The sequence below is a fragment of the Pristis pectinata genome, chromosome 2, assembly GCF_009764475.1.
Source record: "Pristis pectinata isolate sPriPec2 chromosome 2, sPriPec2.1.pri, whole genome shotgun sequence".
NCBI classification, from domain to species: Eukaryota; Metazoa; Chordata; class Chondrichthyes; order Rhinopristiformes; family Pristidae; genus Pristis; species Pristis pectinata.
In genome coordinates this window covers 63507848-63531062 of record NC_067406.1, presented here as the reverse complement: position 1 = coordinate 63531062, position 23215 = coordinate 63507848, and the positions used below count along the sequence as shown (strand labels likewise).

Sequence of the window (23215 nt, the reverse complement as noted above, 5' to 3'; positions counted from 1 at the left end):
AGTTGTGCACCCCATGGGAAGCAAAATCTCCAGACTACCATTCAGTAATTGCTGCTGGGAAGTGAATGTATAGGAATGAGGTTTGTAGCACTTAGGGAGGAAGGGAAAGAACAAGAGGTTAGAGTTAGTGATGGTGGAAACTAAGTGAATCAGTACCAAAAACATCTTCAACCTTTTATTTTTTCATCTTTAAACATATGGGTGTCATTTGCAAAGCCAACATTTATTCCCTATCCTTTATGGCACTTGAGAAGGTAGTGGTAAGCCACAGTGCGCCTGGGTTCCAGGATTTAGAACCAGCAATGATGAAGAAACAGTGAAATATTTCAAAGGTAGAATGGGATATGATTTGAAGTGGAACTTCCCGATGGTAATTCCATCCATTTTCCTACTTGGTAGTAGAGATTGTTGGTTTGGGTGGTGCTCACTACGAAGTGAGTAACTGAGCAATTTTGGGGAACAGAAGTTCAGTCATTTATCAGCCCGTGTTTGAATGCAGTCTAGGTCTTGTTCTTCATAATTATGGTCGGCTTCATTTGCTTAGGATGGAATTGAATATTGCACAACCAGCAAACATGCCTACTTCTGACCTTAAGATGCAAAGAAGGTCATTGATGAAACAGCTGAGGATATTTGGGACTTGGACACTTCCCCAATGAACTCTTGCACTGATGCCTCGTGGCTGGGCTGACTGACCTCTGTCAACCACAACCATCATCCTTTGTGCAAGGCAGAACTCCAACAATTTGAGAGTTTTCCCTTGATGCTTACTGACATCAGTTTTACCCTACCTCAGTGAGGCCATAGTCAGTAAAATGCAGACTTGATGCTTAGAACAGTCACTCTCACCTCACCTCTGGAATTCAGTTCCTTGGTCCATTGGACCAAGCCTGTGATGAGGTCCAGAACCAAGTAGACCTGACAAAACCCAAATGCATATTGCTGAGCAGTGTATGGGTGAGTAATTTGTTGCTTGATTGCACTGTCAGCAACACCTTCCATCATTTTGCTGATGACTGAGTAAAACAATAACATTAGAATGAACACTGCTCAGACATTTGGCTATATCTTCAGAATGCTTGAAGGCATCTTTGAAAATATAAAAAATAGAATATGCTGGAGAGGCTCAGCAGGTCAGAGAGCATCCATGGAGGGAGAAACAGTTAACATTTCAGGTCTTCAACTAGCCAGTAGTTTTTCTTTTCTCTCTCTATAGCAGTACTACATTTGCTGTTTTATCACCGGGAACATTCTGATAGCAAGGAATTTTGGTTTAAATACAGCCACCCCTTTTACAATCTGAGGATTCTGGGAATTCTTCTTTTTTAAGTCCCATTTGTTGTTTTCCTACATCTTCTTTACTGATAATAATTACTTCAAGTTTCTCATTCTTATTTGTCCTTGGTTCCATGCTATGTTTGTAATGCTCTTTTGCATCATCTACATGTTTATCCTCCAATACAATATCAACCATCTCAAATTCTAAGGAACCCATTTTCACCTTCTAGGGTCTCTTCAATTTAGTATACTTGCTACTTTACTGTTGTATTTCATTTTCACACTTTTGGTCCATCTTTTGGTCATCTTTTGTTAACTTTTAAAATTCCCATTTACTACTCTGCAACATTATAAGTCTCCTTTCTTAATCTAAAGCTCTCCTCTTCACTTTTTACATCACAATGGAATTCGACTTTGCAGTGATGTTTCAGACATTTCTTTAAACATGTACTCTCTTTCATCTACTGTCATAAAAGTTAATACGATTTTTAAACCACCTTAACTGGCTCATCCACTCCTATGTCATGGATTTTGATGCAAGAACGTCACCGTCAAACTCCATGTAAAATTTTAGCTTGTTATCACTTCCACAGAGGATCCTTTACTACAAAATTACTACTTAATCCAGTCTCATTACACACGACCTAAAGTAACTTATACCATTGTTTGATACACGATTTATTGTTCTGGGAAACTGTCTCAGAGATATGCAATGAACTAAAATAACTTTATCAACTTGATTGGTCCTGACCATATGAAAATTTGAAGTCTCCCATGATTTCTGTTTCATGTCAATGTGTTGCAGGTTACTTTAAAAAAAATGGATAGTGGCCTTAGATAACAGAAAAACATTGCACCTCAGCAAGCGACCACAGACATTTATGCTTACATTTTGTGAAGGCATACACAAAGTAGACAAAGGTCCAACTTACCCTTCCCTGTGTTTAAAGTGCTTAAAAGCCAAGTTCAGAACTTCGTGTACTAAAGCATCTGGCACGGGATGTAGAGGAATCTATAAAATAATACACAAATCAGCAGATTATGGAATATATCTGTTTTTAAATTGTAATTAAGGCAATGTTTTACCTAATAAGTAAATGGTTAAAAAGCAGCTTCTCCAATCCTTTGACAATCCTAACTTTTAGGCTTCACTGAATTCTAGCGTGAGATGACACAACAAACAAAAAACTCTCTTCACCCCTCAAAAACAGCCAGTTGTTCTTAAAGTTCATAGTAAATGTTTATACCATTTCTTCTGAGCACCTGTATTTTATACATTAAAGTTTAGACACTTGCTTCAAGGTTTTGCATTATTTATCACTTTTGTGTTACAGTATCTACAGAGTACATCTTGAAAATAAATGAAACATTAAAACATTCAAAAACATTACTGAAAAATGTTCTACTTACGCAAAGTGTTTTTGAAGTGAGGCCTTAAAGTGCTCAAAATGAAGCCCATTATCAATTTGACTATTTCTGCGAGGGAAAAAGCTACACAACATTGCTCTCAACTAACTATGGGTCATATCAGCATCTGTCCACACCTGTACTAAGTGACCACCTCATAGCCCTTTGGTTCTACCAAATTGAATGGGATAAATTCAGAACATATATTAGCAACTATAAAAACAAATAGCATGGAACTATTATGGGCCACCAGCATCAGAACTACATTTCTCCGCAATCTGCAAGTCCTGCACTCAAGCATCATCATCGAACCAGGAAACCAAACTTATCTCAATTAATTATCTATAAAATAACATGAAACTACAATATAGAAGTACATACATGCTTATCGGTAGAAGTAGCATGTTACAGATGGACCAAACAATCCCACACTAATGGAGCAAAAGAAAGTTTCAGTCTCCTCATATCCAACCTCAAATGATAAAATATAATTGAAGAAATATGGCTGACTCTTGCTCTCCTGCTCATACATCACTTCAAGCCAGTTTGTTTAAGATCATGGCTTGAATTCACTTTCTTGACTGTTCCTCATAACCCTCGACTCACCTATAGTCCAAAGCTCTGTCCACGTCAACCCCTAATGCATTCAATGATTCAGTCTCTTTGGGGCAGGGAATTCTAAAGGTTCATAATCATCACAGAAGACATTGCTAAATAAAATGGGTGACTTTTTTTTATTTTTAAATAATTCACTGAATGTGGATGTCACTTAGAATGGTAGTATTTATTGTGGACCTTCAATTACCGTTAAACTGAGAAGGCAGCTAAGAGCCAACTGCCTGTGGATATGAAGTCGCATATATGCAAGACCAAATAAGGATGGCAGATTTCCTTCCCTGATGGGTTCTAATGACAACCCAGTTTTTTCACAGTTACCACTACTGAGACTAGCCTTATTTCTAGATTTATCTTATTATTTGAATTTAAATACCCAGGCTATACACTGGGTTTCAGAACTCTGGCTGCTGGTCCATTAACTTAACCATTACACTACAGTCCCCTCGAGGAAAAACATCCTCTCAGTACCTTGTCAAGTCCCCTCAGTATCCTATACATTTAAATAAAATTACCTCTTATTTTTCTTAACTCCACTGAGTATATCCTGCCCTGCTCAACCCTTCCTTATAACAAAACTATTTCACCCCAAGAACTAATTTAGTAATTCTTCTCTGAACTACATTCAATAAACAAATATCCTTCCTTAAATAAGGAGACCAGAACTATATTCAGTACTGCAGGGGTAATCTCACCAATGTCCTCCTGTAACAACACTTCAGCATGTTTGCAATCCATCTTCCTTTCAATTAAGGAAACAGTCTATTTGCTTTCCTACTTACTTGATGTAGCTGTATGGTCATAGTGTTTCACTTATGAGGCTACCCAGATCTTTTTTACAGCATTATTCTGCAGTCTATGTCCATTTAAGCAATATTCTGTTCTTCTTATCAATTTAGATAACCTTGGATTTCCCCACATTGAACTCGATCTGCCAAATTCTTGCTCACTCATTTAACTCATTTATATTCTTTCGCAGATTCTCTGCAGCTTGCTCTCGACAAGCTTTCCCATCCACATTTGTAACTTCAGCAAGTTTAGTTAAAATGTACTCAATCCCTTCATTTGTTGTTAATCTAGATTGCAAATATTTGGGATTCCAGTACTACCCCTTGTGGCACCCCACTGTTTCAAGCTTGCCATCTTGAAAAGGACCCTTTTACCCTACTTGAAGGTTGACTGCCCAAGCTCAAGGACATAGTTGTGAATAAAGTGAACAAAATGGAATGACAATGTCCAAATGGGAGTACTGGGTGGGAAAATGGGCAAGATGAGCAATTTGGGGACCTGCTTGTAAAGAGGTTATGACAGATACCACATGGGCCGGATACAGTAAGAGATTATTAAGGGGCATAGTGGTAACCATAGGATCATTTTTTCCTTAATAGAAGGAGGCATCTATAGGATACAAATCGTTGTCAGAAATAGGAACAAGGCTTTGATATGTTGTGCAAAAGGACTATTCTGTAGAAAATACTGGAAAAATTGAGCATGTTGTGGAAAGAGATACAGTCAATGTCTTGGGTCTGTGGCTCTTTCTCAGGGTGACCTTGCCTGACCTGTTGAGTGTTTCCAGCATTTTTTGTTTTTATTTCAAATTTCTAGCATCTGCCATTTTGCTTTACTATTCTACCTGTGTGAAAATATAAAGGAGATGAAGTGATGCAAGATGTTAGATAGGGACTTTCCACCCTGGCAACCTAAGTTGACTTCCTGAATCAAACAAAAGATTTAAGTATCTTATCTAAATTGAGCTTGAGAATTTTCAAACCATTTTCCAATGTGAGTAAACTGACAGCACAAAACTGTTTAACTTAATGTAGTTGTCCAAGATCAAAGGATTTTGTCACAAGGAAATACTCATCTGAAGTTGGATCTGAGATACTTTTTGAAAAACTACCAACATTTAGAGGACCCAGTACTGCTTGTTGTTGAAACCAATGATGTACCACACAAAAAAAATCCATGAAGTATAACATGTCAATAGAACCACATCAGAAACTGTGATAAAGAGCATAACCAATCAAATGAATATAATAAAACTAAGGATATAATAACAAAACTTAAAAGGAAACTGGTAAATAATTGTTTCTATTCAAATTCATTTCTCTCATAATTCTCTACTTCAAATATATAATAGCTCTTAAGTCATCAATCTATCCAACTTTTCAAAGAATGATAAGCCAAGACTGTATAAACTAGAGGTAAAAACATTGGATTCAGTAAAGAATAAAGTCTGTGTAAATAACATAATTATTGCATGATACAAGAGAAAAACATGAATATAATTACAAAATATGGGGTTCTAGAAAACCATAAGTGCTTACAGGAACATTTTATAATATATAGCCACATTTTTAAAAATGGTTAAACAGTGAATTATTAATTTTCTTTCTTCACTCCTGTGCACAAAAAGAAGCCATTTCTTCCACTTTTTTTTTACAAATTGTGCCATGACTAAGACCCCAAGTTACATAGCAGTGGTATAATATCCATTAATATTTTTTGCTGTGTAGAGAAAACAAAGTCAAGAGCACTGCAGAAGCTTACCTGTTTTAAAACTTCTATTAAAACTAAGCAAAATATGAAATCTATAGCTAAGTCTCTTCGTTCAAGCAAATAATCTCTATCACGATGTTGTTCATCCCTGAAAAAGAGAAAAAAATTGATAAAGCGTTACACTATAATTGTTTCTTGTTATACGTTCTAATTTTGTGATTTAACAATATCATGGCATCTACAATGTTTCTTCTTCCTGTCTATGTGATTGATATGAATACAAGTATTTAAATTAGTTAATTATAGGGCAATGGATTAAAATGAAAATCAAGTATTAAAGAGGATATCCCAGGAAAAATTTGGACACCTTGGCAGACAGTTTGGAGTATGATGCCTTAATTTATTAATAGATACAGTAAAGCTCAACTTCTCTGGCACACTCAAGGCCATGCCGGACTGGCAGATGTTCCGAACTACTGGATGTTATTCTAATTAATACTCCAATAAACTTCTAATACACTTTTTTTTAAAAGATGTTACAAGGTAGCAAAATAAACTTTCCAGTGAACCCTGTAACATTTGAGAGAGCACAGGAACCGGGAATTCTAAACAAACAGATACTGGATTATCAAAGTTTCATTGTACCTGCACCAAAAAGTGACAGACTTAGGCAGCTTCCATCAAATAATATATTATTCATCTTGTCATATTTTTATTGCTTGTTTATTTCAGAAAAAAATTAAGTATTTTCCTCTAATAACAATTCACTTTTCCTGCATAAGTTACAATTAAAGATTTAAAGTGAAAAGGAGAGTTGAGGGAAAAAAAAATCACCTGAAAAAATGGTGGGGATCTTCCTGAGATGGCAGTGGAGGGGAAAAAAAACTTAGATTTTAAAAAACATCTAGATGAGCAACTGATGTACTGTGACTGAGATTTGGAAAGTGGTATTAGCTTGAATAGTCTTTTTTTAAAACCATCATTGGCACAATGAGTTGAATGGCCTTTTCCTGCTATAATTTTTTATGAACCCATAAACAAAAGATTATAAATCAAGCATGATTTGCTTTACTTTTCTTATTTCTCTAACCAAAGATAAAATAAACGTACCCTTTTGATTTTGTACTTGACCGCGGCCGATATTCATATGATTCGTCTTCTGTTCCATTCTGCCGTCTGTACCAGTCAAATAAGGTGCGTAATAAAGACGGAAGGCAGTGTTCTGCTACTGAGCTCATAGAGCTAATCACCTGTAAATCACAAACACGGTCACAAAAACCCGAGTTCAAAATATCCCAAAGCTTTTGTGCATTTCAGGCAATAAAAAGTATACTTCCCCACTCATCACTGTGACTTGGCTTGATCCCCAACCCAACTCAGAGCTTCTGGAAATTCTTCAATACTTTAACCATCAATACTGGACCTAGCTCCTAGCAATTCTCAAGGCCACCTTAGGATTCATTTGTAGTATTGATTTTCCTTATTATCTGAACATGGGCATGACTGGGATTATCGACATTTAATTCAATAAATGTCACTTTATGCATGAGTGAAAATGGTTATGTGCAAATTATTGTGATGCTCTACAAATATATCTAGTTTTCTTGCCTAATGAATTAATGATTTAGTTGGCCAATAGAGGAAAACTAACTCATTACCTCATTTTCTAACAAGATATATTCCAGCTTTCAGGACTTCATACCAAGATCTGCATTTACAGATAATCAACTAAGCCAGCTTTTGTAACTTGCATTTCCAACATTAATGGGGGTTCTCCCCCTACTCGTTCCCCCTTTCACATAATTATTCGTCTTTTTTTCAACTCTGCCAGATCTAATTTTTGTTATATGATAATGTTTAATCATTCTTTTTCACCCGGCATTCTCACCTCTGGTGTTATCTGATATCTCCTTCTATGCTTTCACAGAATTTCCTTTTATTCCCCTTTCCCTACTTATCCACCTTGTTTTATCTCTAACTTTTCCCAGTTGCAACATTAGCTCTGTTTCTCTCTTCACAAATGCTGCTTAGTCTGCTGAGAATTTGCAGCATTTTCTGTTTCATTTTAAATTTCCATCATACGCAATATGGTGTTTTTAGTTAAGATTCAACTAAACTGGCACAGGACTGGAGTGAGATTAAAATCTCACCGAGATCAGGACTGCAGTTCACATTTCTTAAAGGCCATTAAAGAACCAGCTAGATTGTATGATAATCAGGCAGCCTATCATGCTATTCATTTTTGATACCAGCTTCTTAAAACAATAATCTCAAAACAATGTCTATGCTATTAATGAATTTAAATGTGTAAATCATACTGTCTGATTACTGGTTTATTATAATAACCAATTTGCTTCTTACCCAATTATGAGTCACTTCATGTGGATGAAGTGACACAGGAGGGAGAAAATAACAAAATTCAGGTATAATTCTGAAAACCTCACATCCTTTGCACGTTCTACAGATGTAGCACTTGACTTCGAAATTTGGAAGAGAAGTGTGAAATTTTTAACCACGTTTTATGGAAACATGAACTTTGCTCTGCAACTACCTTTCCTCCCACCACACACACACACACACACACACACACACAGCCTTACTTCATAGGCATTGAACATTGGGACTATCTAACAGTCCCTAATGTTATTTTCTTTTTGAATTATGAAACACTTCAGCCTTTCTCTTCTTGAAGTGGCAAAAAAAAGATGCATTCATATACAAATAGTGTACATCTTACAATGATATTTAAAAAGGCTACTGGGCCTGCTGCTGATAGCTCGAACCAATTAATTACTGGATAATCCAAAACACTCTCCAAAGCTGCTGGACTCAAATTGCTCTTATAGATGCAACTAAATAATGAATGGAAGCCTGAGGCTTATTACAGTCGCAAGAATTTATTTTACTTACCTGTTCACTTCTTCCAGATTTGGTTTACCTCTAATCCCTCAGAGTTAGATTTCAAAGGTAGCTAAGAATTGAACTCTAAAATGGTTTGCTGACTGCTCCCATCACACAGCTGCCAGCTATTCTCCATGATCAGATTACTCTTTTTCCTGATGACCACTGGCTTGACCCAGCGCTTCCTCAAGCCTTGCTGCCTATATAATCGCAACTCAGTCTCAAGATCCTAAAAATACAACATTACCTTTGCAATCAACCACTTCAGAGTTTGGCTCGCAGCAATCCTCATGAGAGGATTGAGAGGGTGGTGTCCAAGTTGTGGGAAAGGAGGAATTACAATATTTCATTAGCTGTAAAGTACCTCTGACATCCTTAAACCATATTGCATTTAAAGGTATTTTGCAGCACTGGCTTATAGAAACTTATTTTTTTAAATGAATAATTGATAAGATATCTTTATCAGTCACATGTACATCAAAACACACAGTGAAATGCATCTTTGCGTAGAGTATTCTGGGGGCAGCCTGCAAGTGTCGCCACACTTCCGGCGCCAACATAGCATGTCCACAGCTTCCTAACCTGTACGTCTTTGGAACGTGGGAGGAAACCAGAGCATCCAGAGGAAACCCACGCAGAGACGGAGAGAACGTACAAGCTCCTTACAGATGGCGGCGGGAATTGAACCCGGGTCGTTGTCACTGTAAAGCATTATGCTAACCACTACACTGCTGTGCCTGCCCACTACACTACCGTGACTTAAATAATTCAGGTTTCCCAAGTCACTGATCAGTAAATCATTTAAAAATACCTTTCCTAACCAAGGATGCAATCTAATCTACATCCAAAGAATGGCTGGTGCCTTTGTCCCTCCTCTGCCTTTCTGAACAGCTATAAATTTCCTTTCCTTCTGACCTGCCATATAAAAAAATTCCTGGCGCTATGTTTTGCAACAACACCAATCAACCTCTTTCTGGAAATTGCCAACATAGCAAATCCTTTGCTCCAGCTCCTGTCAGTCAACATTCAAGTGTTAATTACAGTGAAAACCTTTCAAGGTGTTGACAAGCTCAGATTCTTTCCTGTGAAAACAACTTTTCTGTGAAAATGGATGACAAGGGACTAATTAAATTAGGAACATAAGGAATAAATGGACACAATTGGTACAATCAAACTGGCAAGTTTTCATTTATCAATTGTTACAGGGATGATTTTGAATTGTAAAAAAAGGGGGGAACTTGCAATGAAACTGTGGACTAGATGACTGCCTGCACAGATGGGAATGGGCTCCTTTCAGTGATCACAGAGTTGGAGTTAAGAGTAGTAAATATGAGTTGAAGTTATAGTTAAGAGTTAAAGCTAAGCAAGGTCAAGTTATAGTACTGAGGTTAGGCACATGGAAACTTGTAATTGAAACTAAATATTGCTAGATACTACAATTTTAACTCATCCATCAATAAAGGATATGTTTTATTCCCATGATATGGCCACTTTTAGTTGGCTAACATCTAATGCCTGTCCTCAGTAATCACGGGGTTTTTCTTGAACTACTGTAATCCCTATAGTGATGGAATCCTAACTAGGTATTTTCAAAATTTTGATCCAGCACTAAATGAATGTGTGTCCAGGTTAAGGTTATTTGTGTGTGGAAGTGGAATTCTGAGGTAAAGCTGTTTTCTTTGCCACTTTTTCCCTTCTCTGGTATAGAGACCAAAATGCAGAGAATCACTGTTCACTTAGTTTGGGGAGTTAATACTCTCCATTCTCTAAACCTCATGTGCAGTAGCCAAGAATCCACTGGTAGTTTAGAGGATGAATAGTCTCCAAGAAAAGAGATCAAACAGACTTCCTCATCCTAAGCAGACTGATTTTCCTGAGTATTGCTTGACTGCATTCATAAATAGCAGGTAATGACCAACTTAAACAAGAGAAAGCTGCCCCCACTCCAACCTTCGTCAACCAGATCTTTGCCAGGACATTCAGCATGATTCTTTTGTTGATTACCATGGCCAAAACACAAACTGGATTAAATGCATCAATATTACAAGAGCAGAACTGAGCATGAATACACTACTGGGCGGCTGACCTCCTCATGCCTCAAAGCCTTTCCATCAATCACAATGCTCAGTAAATCAAAATGGGTGTAACTTCAGTAACAGTCAAGAAATTTGTCATCATTTTTAGAAATTAGCACATCATGGGAAGGGCAGAAAGCAGCTGCGTTTTATCGCAAGTTGGAGCTTGATACATTTTGGTACTGAAGTCCTCAGGTTATGACAGGCTCCTGTTCGTGAGAACTGTTCATAACCTGAACTGGCTGTAAGTTGGAAATGAACAAAGACAGTGTGTGGGGGAGGATCACAGCTGCAATAGGAGAGTGAGTAGGCGCAGGAAGAATGGCCACCAGCTGGCCTCACTGACTCAGTGAATGAGTGAGTGAGGCTGCTCAGTGCTCTCGGTTTTGCTCAGCTCAGGGAAGGGAGGGGTGGAGTGTCGAGAAAAGGCACGTGGAAAAGCCCCATTCCCATTCTGCAGAAGATGCCTGCAGTCCCACAGCAGCAGGCAAACCCATCTCCATCCATTCTGCTGGTCTCCCAAATGCTTGTTCATATGTACCGGGGAGCGTCCATAAGTAGGACGTTCATAAACTGGGGAAGACCTTTAGGACAATCTTGAAGGCAATGTAATAACTGAGAGACCTGGATGGGTAATGCACACAAATGTGGCAGAAGTTGAGAAAGCTGGTTTGATATAATCAACATGGCAAGGAGGAGGCAACTGAATGGACAAGGTACATCAGGTCCATACACTTGTTGGAAACGAGCAGTAGAGATAGCAGAGGAGATGTTTAAAATAGATTGTTGGCAGTGGGCCAGTAAGGGGAGGGCAGAGGAAGGGATGTGAGGAAATGCTGGAATCACCTTCACCTTCCTGATGCTCACAAAACTGGAAAACTTTGGCAGATGAGCAAGGCCCAATACTGCAGTATCGTGTTTCTGTTGTTGCTCTCAGATACTGTACTACTAACATTCATATGGCTACATCAAAGTAGCAGGTCCTGAGGAGAATCAGTATTTTATGTAAAAAAATAAAAGCTCACAAAGACGGATTCCAACTAACTCTTATCACATGCATCACCATAACATAGCCTTTCATTCTGGAAACTGCTTTCATTAATCATTTATGAAGCAATCTTTAAATGGATGAATTGTACAATATCTTTATTGATATTCAATTTTCTTTCAGTTTGGCTACCTTGTGGTATCAAGCTTTTTAATTTTTCATGGTGATCATCCAATTTACCAAATTTTTATGACACAAGCCTTTCAAGTTTACTTATGCAGGAACAGCAGTTGTTAAATGCACTGCTCAGCATACAAGCAGAGAACTCATACAAAGAAAGCTAGGTTCAATTAGCTTATATCCTGGATTAGTGGCTTTTCGGCAATGTGAAGACCTTCAAAAATAGCCTCAGCGGTCTCAATTTATAGTGAGTGGAAGAGAAAAATCAGTCAAGCCTCTTATTCTGAAATTCCACAGACATCATAAGCGAACACAATGCAAGCCAAGTGATGTCCTTTATTCAACATTGACACTTGTATTATTAAATGTTACAGCAGAAAACAGATCATTTAACTAATCAAACCTAGAAGAAATGCAAGCACATACCAAATGAGAAGAGCATATTTAAGCTCAAATTCCTTCTCAAATGCCATCAAATTAATTTGGATCAGACAAGTTCTTTTCTGGACAGATAAGAAAAAACTAAAACCATACTTAAAAATGAGATTTTTCAATGTTTGCTTATATAAATAATGGATGGCTACTTCACTACATTAAGTGTATTAATTTTATGGACCTGTTATTTTTAAAAGTTCTCATACTTATTACCAAAGTTCCATAAAAATACCTTAATAATCATCACAAAAAAATTAAAAAAAATTTTAAGGCATTTAAATTCTGGAATATTCTCGAAGCAGCTTTGCTGTAAAATATTGATCTTGTTTTACATTAAAAATGATGCATTCTGCATCACTTTAAGCAATTTCACAATAGAGTTTGTTTCCTCCTCTGTACATGCTGACACTCGTCCTCCCTATTCCACTGCAGTTTTTGCTGCCACACTCCCTCCAACCCCATCGCATAGTCAATTCAAGATTCTGTTCATGTCTCCCCGATTCACTTCAACCCATTTGTTCCTAGTCCAGCCACTACTTTCACATCTCCCACCTCCCTCCAACGTGACTCACTTCATGCTCCCAGATGCCTCTGTTTATTAAACCTCATTCCTAATGCTAAGGACAGTGAGTATTCCAACTGTTTACCATAAAAGAAAATACAGATTCACTGAGAATACTTGCCCATGCTTTTAGAACACAAAGTTATTCCCATTAATGTTGAAAGTAACACAGGGAAGAGGGGTGGGTACATTCGACTAACAACAAAACCTGAACAGGGGTAGGATCAAGGCAAGGGGCTTCCAATTGAGATATCTTTGTAAGCAAATAACAATATACTTAGCAAGCTTCAGAAAACTGATTTCAAGCTAAAATGCCATACTTTAAGGGACACATTTCTTTCAATGCAGATGAAAAATTCAAATGACTGCATAAAAAAGGGCTTGAAGTTGTTTAAACATTTCATTAACATTTCCTACTTATTAAACCAGAAGCCACCATTTTCCATGCGAAGTTAAAATTCTGTGATGGGTATGGCTCAAATATCAATTTGATTTACACAAATAAAATAACATCTTGGATAGTGCAGGTTAGATGGTAACATCTTGGATTTTTCTCATGAATTGAGTTAAATTGTAAGCTTTTGATGTAATACAATCATAAACAATACACAGTAACATGCAGAATGTTGTTTCTGGGGGATACAAACTAAAATATCAGAGATTTCCTGATACAACAAATATAACGCTTCACAGTTACAATTTTTTGCAATTTCAAAATACAACAATTTTCTTACCTGATCAAACTGTAAATCTTCACCTCTTTGTAATGATCTGGACAATGGCTTCTCCTAAAAGTACAAACAATGAAAATAGTGATGATTCTGTAGTTTTCAAATAATAAAGCTAAATCTGCATCAATAGTACTTGTCATTCAGTTTAGAAAAGTCAAACCACATGTATGCTATTTGATAATGCTGACAGTTGGTTCTCAAAAACAGTACATTCAAAGAACACAAAATAAGTTACTCAACTCTACAAAATGCTACATTCTGCTTTGACTGTCAATATTTGAACTCCTGATTGCAAATACCTAGATGATTCTGGGCTGTTGTTAGTTGTAAAACCAGCAGAAGTGGGCTTAGTTTCACTACCTGCTGCTGTGCCTTGGAGAATTGGGAAAGACTGTGCGTTTATGTGATACCACACTGGGTCAAATACCAACGGACAATGCAGGTTATCACCAGACTATTGTTCAACAGATTTTTGTCAGGACATGGTGGAATCCAAAACAGAGAGCATGATTCATTGTGGTGGGTTCCAAAAATCAGTTATACCTTCTTACATTCAGTTTGTTTCCCCCTATCTTGTGATCCAGAGCATTTGTGGATTATGTATTTGAAAAATAATTTTGACTCAGAAATATTTTTTGAGTGGCAGTCACATCAATCTTTGACTTATTCTGTAAGACTCTGTTTCATAGAGAATAATTCCAAGGTTTTGAAAATCCTCACTTTGAATTATACAAGAAGCCAGTCACATTTACAAAATGTGCAGACATTGGAAAATACAATTTAAAATAGATGCATTTTTAAATAAAACATGGAGAAATGTAAAGATGAAGGAGGGTCTCAGTCAGGGATACCCATAATGATGGCCCATAGACCAATGTGGGCATGATACCTATAAGCTTGACCAGATGAATAACTCTTTGGCTAGAATATTCCATCATGAACCTCAAAATGTCAAAAGCAGTAACATTTCCTCCATGATCTCTCACCATTAGAGAGAATAGTGATTGCAGAGGAAGTGTTGGGGAGCCATTTGAAAAAGATCATAATGGGTCTGTGGAATTAACAACCTTAGTTACGTGATGGTAGTGAGCAGGAATCAAAGAAAGGGTCCAGACCTAAATGAAGTAACAGAGGACTTGCTGGTTGTTTAACAAATATCAAGACCGGGGAGTTTTGGAGAGACTCAAGGGGAAAGGAGGCGGGAAGTTGAAAAAGAAATCCAATTGAAGAAAAATGAACTGCTCAGAATCTCCTTTCACTAGTGCCACAGCAGGCCATAACTTTCCAGTGGAGGCCTGTTTCATTGAGACTGTCAGGTGGTCTCATATTGCATTTTGCATAAATGACATTAAAGAAGCATTTCATAAATACTGGTGTCACCACAAGTGCCAAATTGCTTTCTCGCACTAACAGGCCCTGCAGATGGAAATGCTGACAGCAATCTTGGAGTGTGGTCTTGAGAGAGTAAAGGTCGGGAGTCCCTTAGGTAAACACTGAGATTCATGAGAAGATCTGATTATTCTCTAATGAGGGGTATAGCGTTGTGATAAATTATCACAAAATAATGTCCAAGCCTTAGTAATGAGAGAACACAGAGGTACTGAGAGTATTTCCACCAGAATAAAGGCGACTTAAAAAAAAAGACAAGTTTTTTTTCTCTGAAGTAATGATTGGTTTTGACACAGCATCTACAGTGATAGCATTATTCTACTTTGGGCTTATTTAATTGATCTCAATGCAGCATGAAACAAAACAATTAATTTTAAGGTTTGATATGTAACATGACAAGTAATTTAATATTTTCAATATTCCAGGAGATGTCTTTAAAACTGGTTTTACGTCTGACAGTGAGCAATATTGATAATTATACTACTCTAATGTCAGTCAAAAATGTTCTCTTTTTTGGTAATTAAGTGCAACAGTACAGGACACTGGTGAGTGGCTACGCAATCATACATAAGCAATTCAAACTTCACCCTGGTTAGTTTCAGCAAATAATTATCCACTAATTTGTCCTCAGCTAAACAAAAACTCTGTTGGGTATCAACATGTGGTGAAAGGATGTGATCCCAATAAAAGAAAACTAGGTTTGATGCTCTATCCTAATACTGACACGGAATTTGGACCTTCTGAGATACTGCACTCATCTAATTCTTAAACATACTGAAATTTAATTGCTCCATTGAAAATAAGTGCGCTTTCAGCTGCCAAGGCCATAAGCTCAGGAATGTGCTCCTTACAACACTCTTTCTTTCCTTAGCACATAATTTAAAATCTTCCTCAAAAATCATCTGTCCTAATATTTCCTTGGGTATTAAAGTACTAAATTATGTGTGCTAATATCCATTAAGTCCTTTATCATGTTTTCCTACATTAATTATAAAATATAAATACAACTGAAAAAACAGAAAATACTGGCCCACAGGCCATACTTGTTCTATGGCAACTCTTGGCTTGGCCGGGTTTTATTTCCGATGCACAGTATTGCTGGTATTTTGGTTATGAACAGAAAGAGAATGCTTAAAATGAAACACTATCCTTGCCAAATGGCTGATCCCAAATCAAGAACGGAATACCTCTTTCAATACAGTTCCTAAATGTTTGTTTCTTTTTAATTTAATTGATCTTTTGTAAAGTGGGCATTGCTGGCAAGACCAGCATTTATTACCCATCCCAAATTACCTTCAATTACCCTTGACTGCATCGCCTGGAGTCCTTTTGCTGAAGCTACTTCCACAGCACAGACTTTTAAGATTTAGACCTGGTGACAATGGAGAAGTAACATTTTGCCAAATTAAGATGGTGTGCGACTTGGAGAAGAACCTGCAGCTGGTGCAATCATAAAAGCCTACTGCCTTCAGCTTTCTTGATGGTAGAAGTTGTGGGTTTAGAATGTGTTGTTGGAGTAGACTTGGAAATTACTGCAGTGCATTTTGTTGATTGTACACACTATAGTCACTTGTACTAATGGTAAAGGGAATGAATACTTCAGCTCGTAAATGGAGCTCATATTAAGGTGGTACTATTGGCCTGAATGGTGTTGAGGTTCTTCAGAAGCATTATTGGAGCTGCACTCACCCATCAAGCTCCTGAATTCTGCCTTGTGGATGGTGACAATGTTTTCAGGTGGCAGTAAGCAAGCAACTTACCACAGGGTACACTCTGACGGATCCAGTTTCAAATCAGTTGTGATCCCCACAATGTTTGATGGAACAGAATTTGATGATGGCCATTCCACTGACTGTCATGGGTAGGTGGTTATTGCCTGGCACTCGGGTAGTTAACATTCATGCTACACATCGGTGCATGGCTGAATATTGTCCAGGTCTTGTTGCATGCAGCTATGAGCTGCTTCATCTGAGGAGTTATGAATGGAATTAGAAATTGTGCAATTAGCAAACGTCCCCACTTATAGGAGTTATACAGCAGGGAAAAAGGCCCTTTGGGCCACTTCTGAACTTACAATGGACGGAAGGTCATTGATGAAGCAGTTGAAGATGGTTGGACCTAGGACACTGTTCTACACAACTCCTACAGCAATATCCCATGGGCAAGTTGACTGACCTCCAACAACCACAATCATCTTACTTTGTGTGAAGTTTGATGCCATCCTTTGGAATGTTTTCCCTTGATGGTCAATGCTTCAGATTTACCAGGACTCTTTGATATTAAGGGCAATCACCTTCATGTCACCTCTGGAATTAAGCACCTTTGTTCACATTTGGACCTAGGCTACAGCCGGGATATCCTGGCAAAACCCAAACTAACCAATGGCAAGCAGATTATTGATAATTAAATACCACATCATTGCACAACTGATGAAACCTTCCGTCAGTTAGCTGATGATCGTCATTAGTGGTAATTACCCAAATTTTGTTGACCATGCACCTCTAGGCAAATTTCCACATTGCCAAGTTGATAACGGTGTCTTAATTCTACTTGAGCAAGTTGGCTCGAAGCGCACAGCATTCCAGTAAGCAAATCTTTAGTGCTCAAGCCAGACTCTTGTCTGGGCCCATAGGTTTAGTTGTAACTGATCATCTCAGCCTTTTCTTCATACCACGTGCAGTGGATTGAATTGGCTGATGATTGGCTTCTGATATTATAAAAGGCTTTAGTGCAGTCTTTGGCACTCACATGTAAGCCATTTTATTATTGAGGATGGGTATACTCTAGGACACATCCTTCTAATAGCTACTAATTATCTATCAATATTCATGACAAGATGAGGCAGTACTATAAAGCTTATGTTTTGCTCAGTCAGTTGTGGGATTATTAGCTACCTATCACGTGCTGGTTTTGCTGTTCAGTATGCACGTATTACAGCTTTGCCATGCTGGTACCTCATTTCTTCCACAAGCACGTTGGTGCACCTGGCATGTTCTTCTGCATTGAATCAGGGTCGAGCTGCTGTCTTCCTAATGATAGAGTAAGAGATATGCTATGCGGCGAGATTACAGATTGTGATGGAATACAACTTTGTTATTGTTGATAGCCGTAGTGCTTCATCAAAGCCCAGCTTTAAGCTGCCGAATCGGTTCTGAGTTTATCCAACTTAACGCAATGGGAGTGTCACATCATACTCGGTGTGAATATGTGACTTTAATTTGCTGTTGTGACTGCTACCAATGGTGAAGATTGCTGAAGTTGTTTTTCAACTCAGTGGAGTTTTGATTACCACACTCCACTGAAGTATAGAAAAATGAGATTTGATTTTATTGAACCATATAAGGTTCCGAGGGATTGACAGGGTGGATGCCGAAAGAATGTTTGGAAATATGGAGAGGAGTTTCAGATTATGAGGTCACTCGCTTAAAGTGGAGATAAGAAGGAAGTTGTTCCCTCAGAGAGTCACATATCCCTTGAATTTTCTACCCCTGAAAGCTATGGAGGCAAGGTTATTGAATATATTCAAAGCAAAGACTGAGAGACATTTTAACTATAAAGGGAGTTAAATGGAATGGGGAGAGAGACAGACAGAAAAGTGTGCGTAGGCCAAGATTGGATTGGCCATGAAAACAATAAAACTGCAGATACTGGGAATCTGAAATAAAAGCAGGAAATGCTGGAAACACTCAATAGGTCAAAGGTTTGTGGAAAGAGAAACAGAAAGCCTTTGACCTGAAACATCAACTGTTTCTCTTTCCGCAGATGTTATCTGACCTGTAAATGTTTCCAGCATTTTGTTATTTATCTTATGTTCTTACACTACCAATTGAAGTCATGCGACACATTAGTACTTGTAGACTAACTGGTTTCAAAATATAACAAAACCAACCTCATTATGCATTGTACAGGCAATTATAATTTGGTCACAATATGGGATCTTCAGGCCATTGATACCCTGGCCTTTTAAGCATTCTTGGAAAATTAGAAACAATTTAGTGATCTACATTATAACCTCTGAATACCAATCAGAAGAAAGATTTTGCTATACCAATGCACATCTTGCACCAGAATTTGACATGCATTGAAACAATGTTCCAATTCAATCTAAGTAATTATAGGAAATTAATAATAAATAATTGTATAATAAATAATTCCCAGGCAAAAGACATGATACCAATAGAATCACACGTGGCTTTTATGCCAAACATGATTCTTCTTTTGGCAGATAGCCATGATGTTTGTACTTTCGAGGTTTGATGTTGTGAAACATTAGTAACTCAACAGTGTACAACATCAGCATTGTCACGCAAATGTTTTTGCCTGAATTTATTAACAATATTGGACTATACTAATATTATAAGTCACCTGATTTGCATCTTAATTAATTGTTGGCAATAACATAGAAGTAACCAGGGTCACACTTATAAGATACTTGTTCTTGTTACGAATTGTCCACAATTATATCCCAATCTTCCCCTACCCATTCAGCACTGCATAGTTGCTCAGGTCAGATTCATCCTTGGTAGGCTTCATTCCTCAACAACTACTAATTGTTAAATGCTCATCACCTACTGTTCACTACTCCTGCCTTATGCCTTTAAAATTAAGTCATAATTTAAGTGTTTTAAATGGATCCAACTGTGAGATGGTTTAGTTCTTGTACAGTGCTCAAAAAAATTTCCATTGCATCAATGAATGTGATGCAATTTAGAACTTCTTGAAACTCCCAAGCTGCTTCACAGTAATGTCATCAAGCAAAATCTGATAAAGATATTTAGACAGGTAGCCAAGAGGCCGATTAAGTTAAGTTACTCCTTTTGACTTCTCTGGCATCATTTGTGTTTAAAGCTCGAATTATTTTGTGGTAACTTCTAGAAATGTAATTTTGGTCTAAAGTAGAACTCATTGCACAAAACTAGATTGAACATTACCTCATTAATTCACTAATCTATTCTCTTTACGCTGTAGTATACTATGCGGCAGTAGCAAAATGAATAACTAACAAAGGCCAATCAACACAAAGTCCACCTTATGACCTTGCAAACAGTGGAATCAGCTATTTCACATCCCATATTTATCAGATGGAGAGTGCTGATAATGACTCTATTATCACCTACAGCTCTTCCAAATTGGGCAGGATTTTAAAAAAAGTGCAACGCATACCAGTTGCAGAACTACATGCTGACATATTTTTGGTCCATCCTGACCATGTGATGAGCATGCTGTAGTTAGCACGGACCAATCTGCAACCTAACAGGCACTTGAAAATGTTAGATATGTCCTTATACATTTGCACAGTCAGTGTCTGTAGGCAGAAATGTTTTAATATTTATTTCAGGGAGTGACTGAAACAATGGATCGACTCAGTTAGACTTGTAAACAAAGTAGTAATTTAGAATGTTTTGCAAAAATTACTTACAGCTGTAGAAGAATAACAAAAAGCTTAATCAAACTGATGAATGGTAGTCTTGTTTATTTCACACAAACATGATACAATGGTCATCAGGTATTCCTCCTAAATTTTATGAGCATGTGAGGAATAATTGCAATATTTGCTATTTTACTGATTTTTCTCACCATTTGAAGCAGCAATTAAAATCACAAAGTGGACTCATGGAAGATTTTCAAATCTATTTAGTTAATTGACCCTTGCATTACAGTTTTCCACATTCACAGATATGCAGCATACACATGGAGTCTTACTTTGAAATGTAATTTGAGAGAAAAGGTTTGCAAATTCATTGGGGAAAAAAATGTGGCATCTACCCAGTAGTTAGTCAACTGGAAAATAAAAGGGAATTCATACTGTGTACAAAAGGTCTTCAATGTACTGCAGTTGATTTTTTTCTTTCAATTTGATTTCAGGATTACTTTTCGAGTATTTCCTTACTAAATTACAATCCTAGATTTTAACTAAATCAGTTTCCTAGATCACTCATTTGTGCTCCTAATACAGACATAACGATTTCTATTTATCTATTTTGAGAAATTCACTATTTCTGAGATCATACAGCATCTATTAGAAATCATTCTCAACAGACCCATAAAGAGCCTGGCCGAGTTAATCCAAAGTTCAACTCTGCCCGCACATTCTTACTGCAGCAAGAGCCACAATTCCAGCCTCTTACCATTTTATTCCCTGTTTAGCATCAATCGACTTTCCTAATGATATCCACACAATATATATTTTATAATAGGTCTCAACAACATAGCAAATCATTTAACAATTTAAAAAAACCTCTGATCAGAACCGGAAAAACATTAAAGAAATTAGATCCACCATAAATGTATCTATGAGAATTCAGGGGACCACAGTTTCTGACATTTGTTCAGTGCCACTGCAGTTTACATTACTCAGCGTTGCAAAACTGCTACGCCTCGTGATGACACAAGGTGACAATACTGTACATATTACAAGTGCTAAAAGATACAACCCTGCACAATAATGATCTCTGACAATATGTATTTATAACTACAGAAAGTCTGTGACATCTTAAATCTCCACCTACAGTTAATGTCAGGCAAGGATGGCAGGCTTCAGCTCTTAAAAGGTCTACCGTTCTGATATGATAGACTTACACATTGCTTCATTGCTAAGTAGGAAAATTTTGAGCAAAGGGATTTTCTTACCTAGAAATGAAGAAATATTTGAGAAAACTCTCCCAACCTTTGATAATATAGACTTGTTTCCTCTCCACAAAAGCATTATGTCATACAATTCTGTCTGGAATTGTATTTGGCACACAGCCCTGTTGCTTTGTTCATTACTATCAACCAAATAACCAATTATTGTTAATTCCTAATTCTGACTCTTTCATTAACATCCAAATAGTTCATTTATTGTGTTGATTTGTTAAACATTGTTACTTAAAAGTATGTTCACTTGCTGTCTCCTATGATGCATATCTGGCCGTGTCATGGTCAGGGTTTCTCATTTTTCTCCCCCCAAGAGAATGGAGAGCATCAACTTTTGAATCACTGGGGATGCCACTTTCTTAAACCCATTGCTTCCACAATCATATAATTGGAAACTGACCTGTACAGGCACACCACTAACGTAAATTGTTCAGTTACTTAAGGTGGATGTGTTACCCATAAATCCAGTGTAAAAATCTGGTAAGCATCAACAACAAAATAATTCTATGCGTTGATGGAAACTAAGTTTTTGAGGGGTAGTTTATTAATGGCAGAGCTCAGCGAAACAGATGCAAAGTTTTATCAAAATTTCCCCACAGATGCCGTCCAACCTTCTGAGTATTTAGAGAATTTTTATTTTTAGTAGAAATATGTCACTCTCATTTTGCAAAAGCATTTAAAAATATGCACACAGTGAAAAATAGAAAAATTCTCTGGCACCTGAAATATATTTTTTTCCACATCCTAAGTTGTTTGGCTAAGCTGTTGAATTTTAACTAGTTGTTGGGACTCTTGAGAGAGAACACTTGACAGAAAATGATAACACTACAAAAATATTTAAAATATACTCTTAAACCAAAAAAATTAAATGTTACAGTCCAAATGGCACAAGCTTAGCTTTAAAAATAAGGCCAAAGTCTCTAGTACGTTCCATTCTATCTAGTTCAAACACTATTGAGTCAATATTTTTCAAGTAGTATCTGGCTGGCTACAAGATTGATATTTAAACAGTGTGTAACAGTATATAGTTAGTTCCAATACTAAGCTGCATAACCTGTGATTTTGTGAATACCTGTTCATTACAAAATAGAAGGAATGTTGCAAGGAACCATAAAGATACCAGTGGAAATTAGATCCATCTGAATAATTCTCTCATTTCTTCAAGTGATGTCTCTACATTTATAGGAGTGACATTCCTATATGGCACAACAAGTCTTTATCCTCAGCCACCAGGACAAAGTTCAATTCATTTATCTCACAATGGGCAACAGTGAAGTATAAAGCTCCATGAAAACAGAATAAATTTTTTTAAGAAAAGATGCAAGGGTGATAATATAGAGGTGAGAGATTTGAACATCTGCCAGGTAAGCAATATATTTCTGCATTCTTCCATTCTTTTCGATAACCTTATTAGTCACATGTACATCGAAACACACAGTGAAATGCATCTTTTGTGTAGAGTGTTCTAGGGGCAGCCCACAAGTGTCGCCACACTTTTAGCACCAACATAGCATGCCCA

The 23215-nt window shown here is 37.2% G+C and overlaps 1 protein-coding gene across 7 annotated transcripts in view; it reads right to left on the bottom strand.

Moving 5' to 3' along the window:
* Positions 1-23215, bottom strand: part of fryl (furry homolog, like) — a 255534-nt gene that overhangs the window by 150418 nt on the left and 81901 nt on the right. For all 7 annotated transcript variants that reach the window (XM_052033379.1, XM_052033380.1, XM_052033381.1 and 4 more), the window contains 4 exons: positions 13675-13728; positions 6910-7049; positions 5851-5947; positions 2211-2290 (listed from right to left, as the gene is read on the bottom strand). In XM_052033379.1, coding sequence (XP_051889339.1) covers positions 2211-2290; positions 5851-5947; positions 6910-7049; positions 13675-13728 — 371 coding nt within the window. The remainder of the gene's footprint in view (positions 1-2210; positions 2291-5850; positions 5948-6909; positions 7050-13674; positions 13729-23215) is intronic.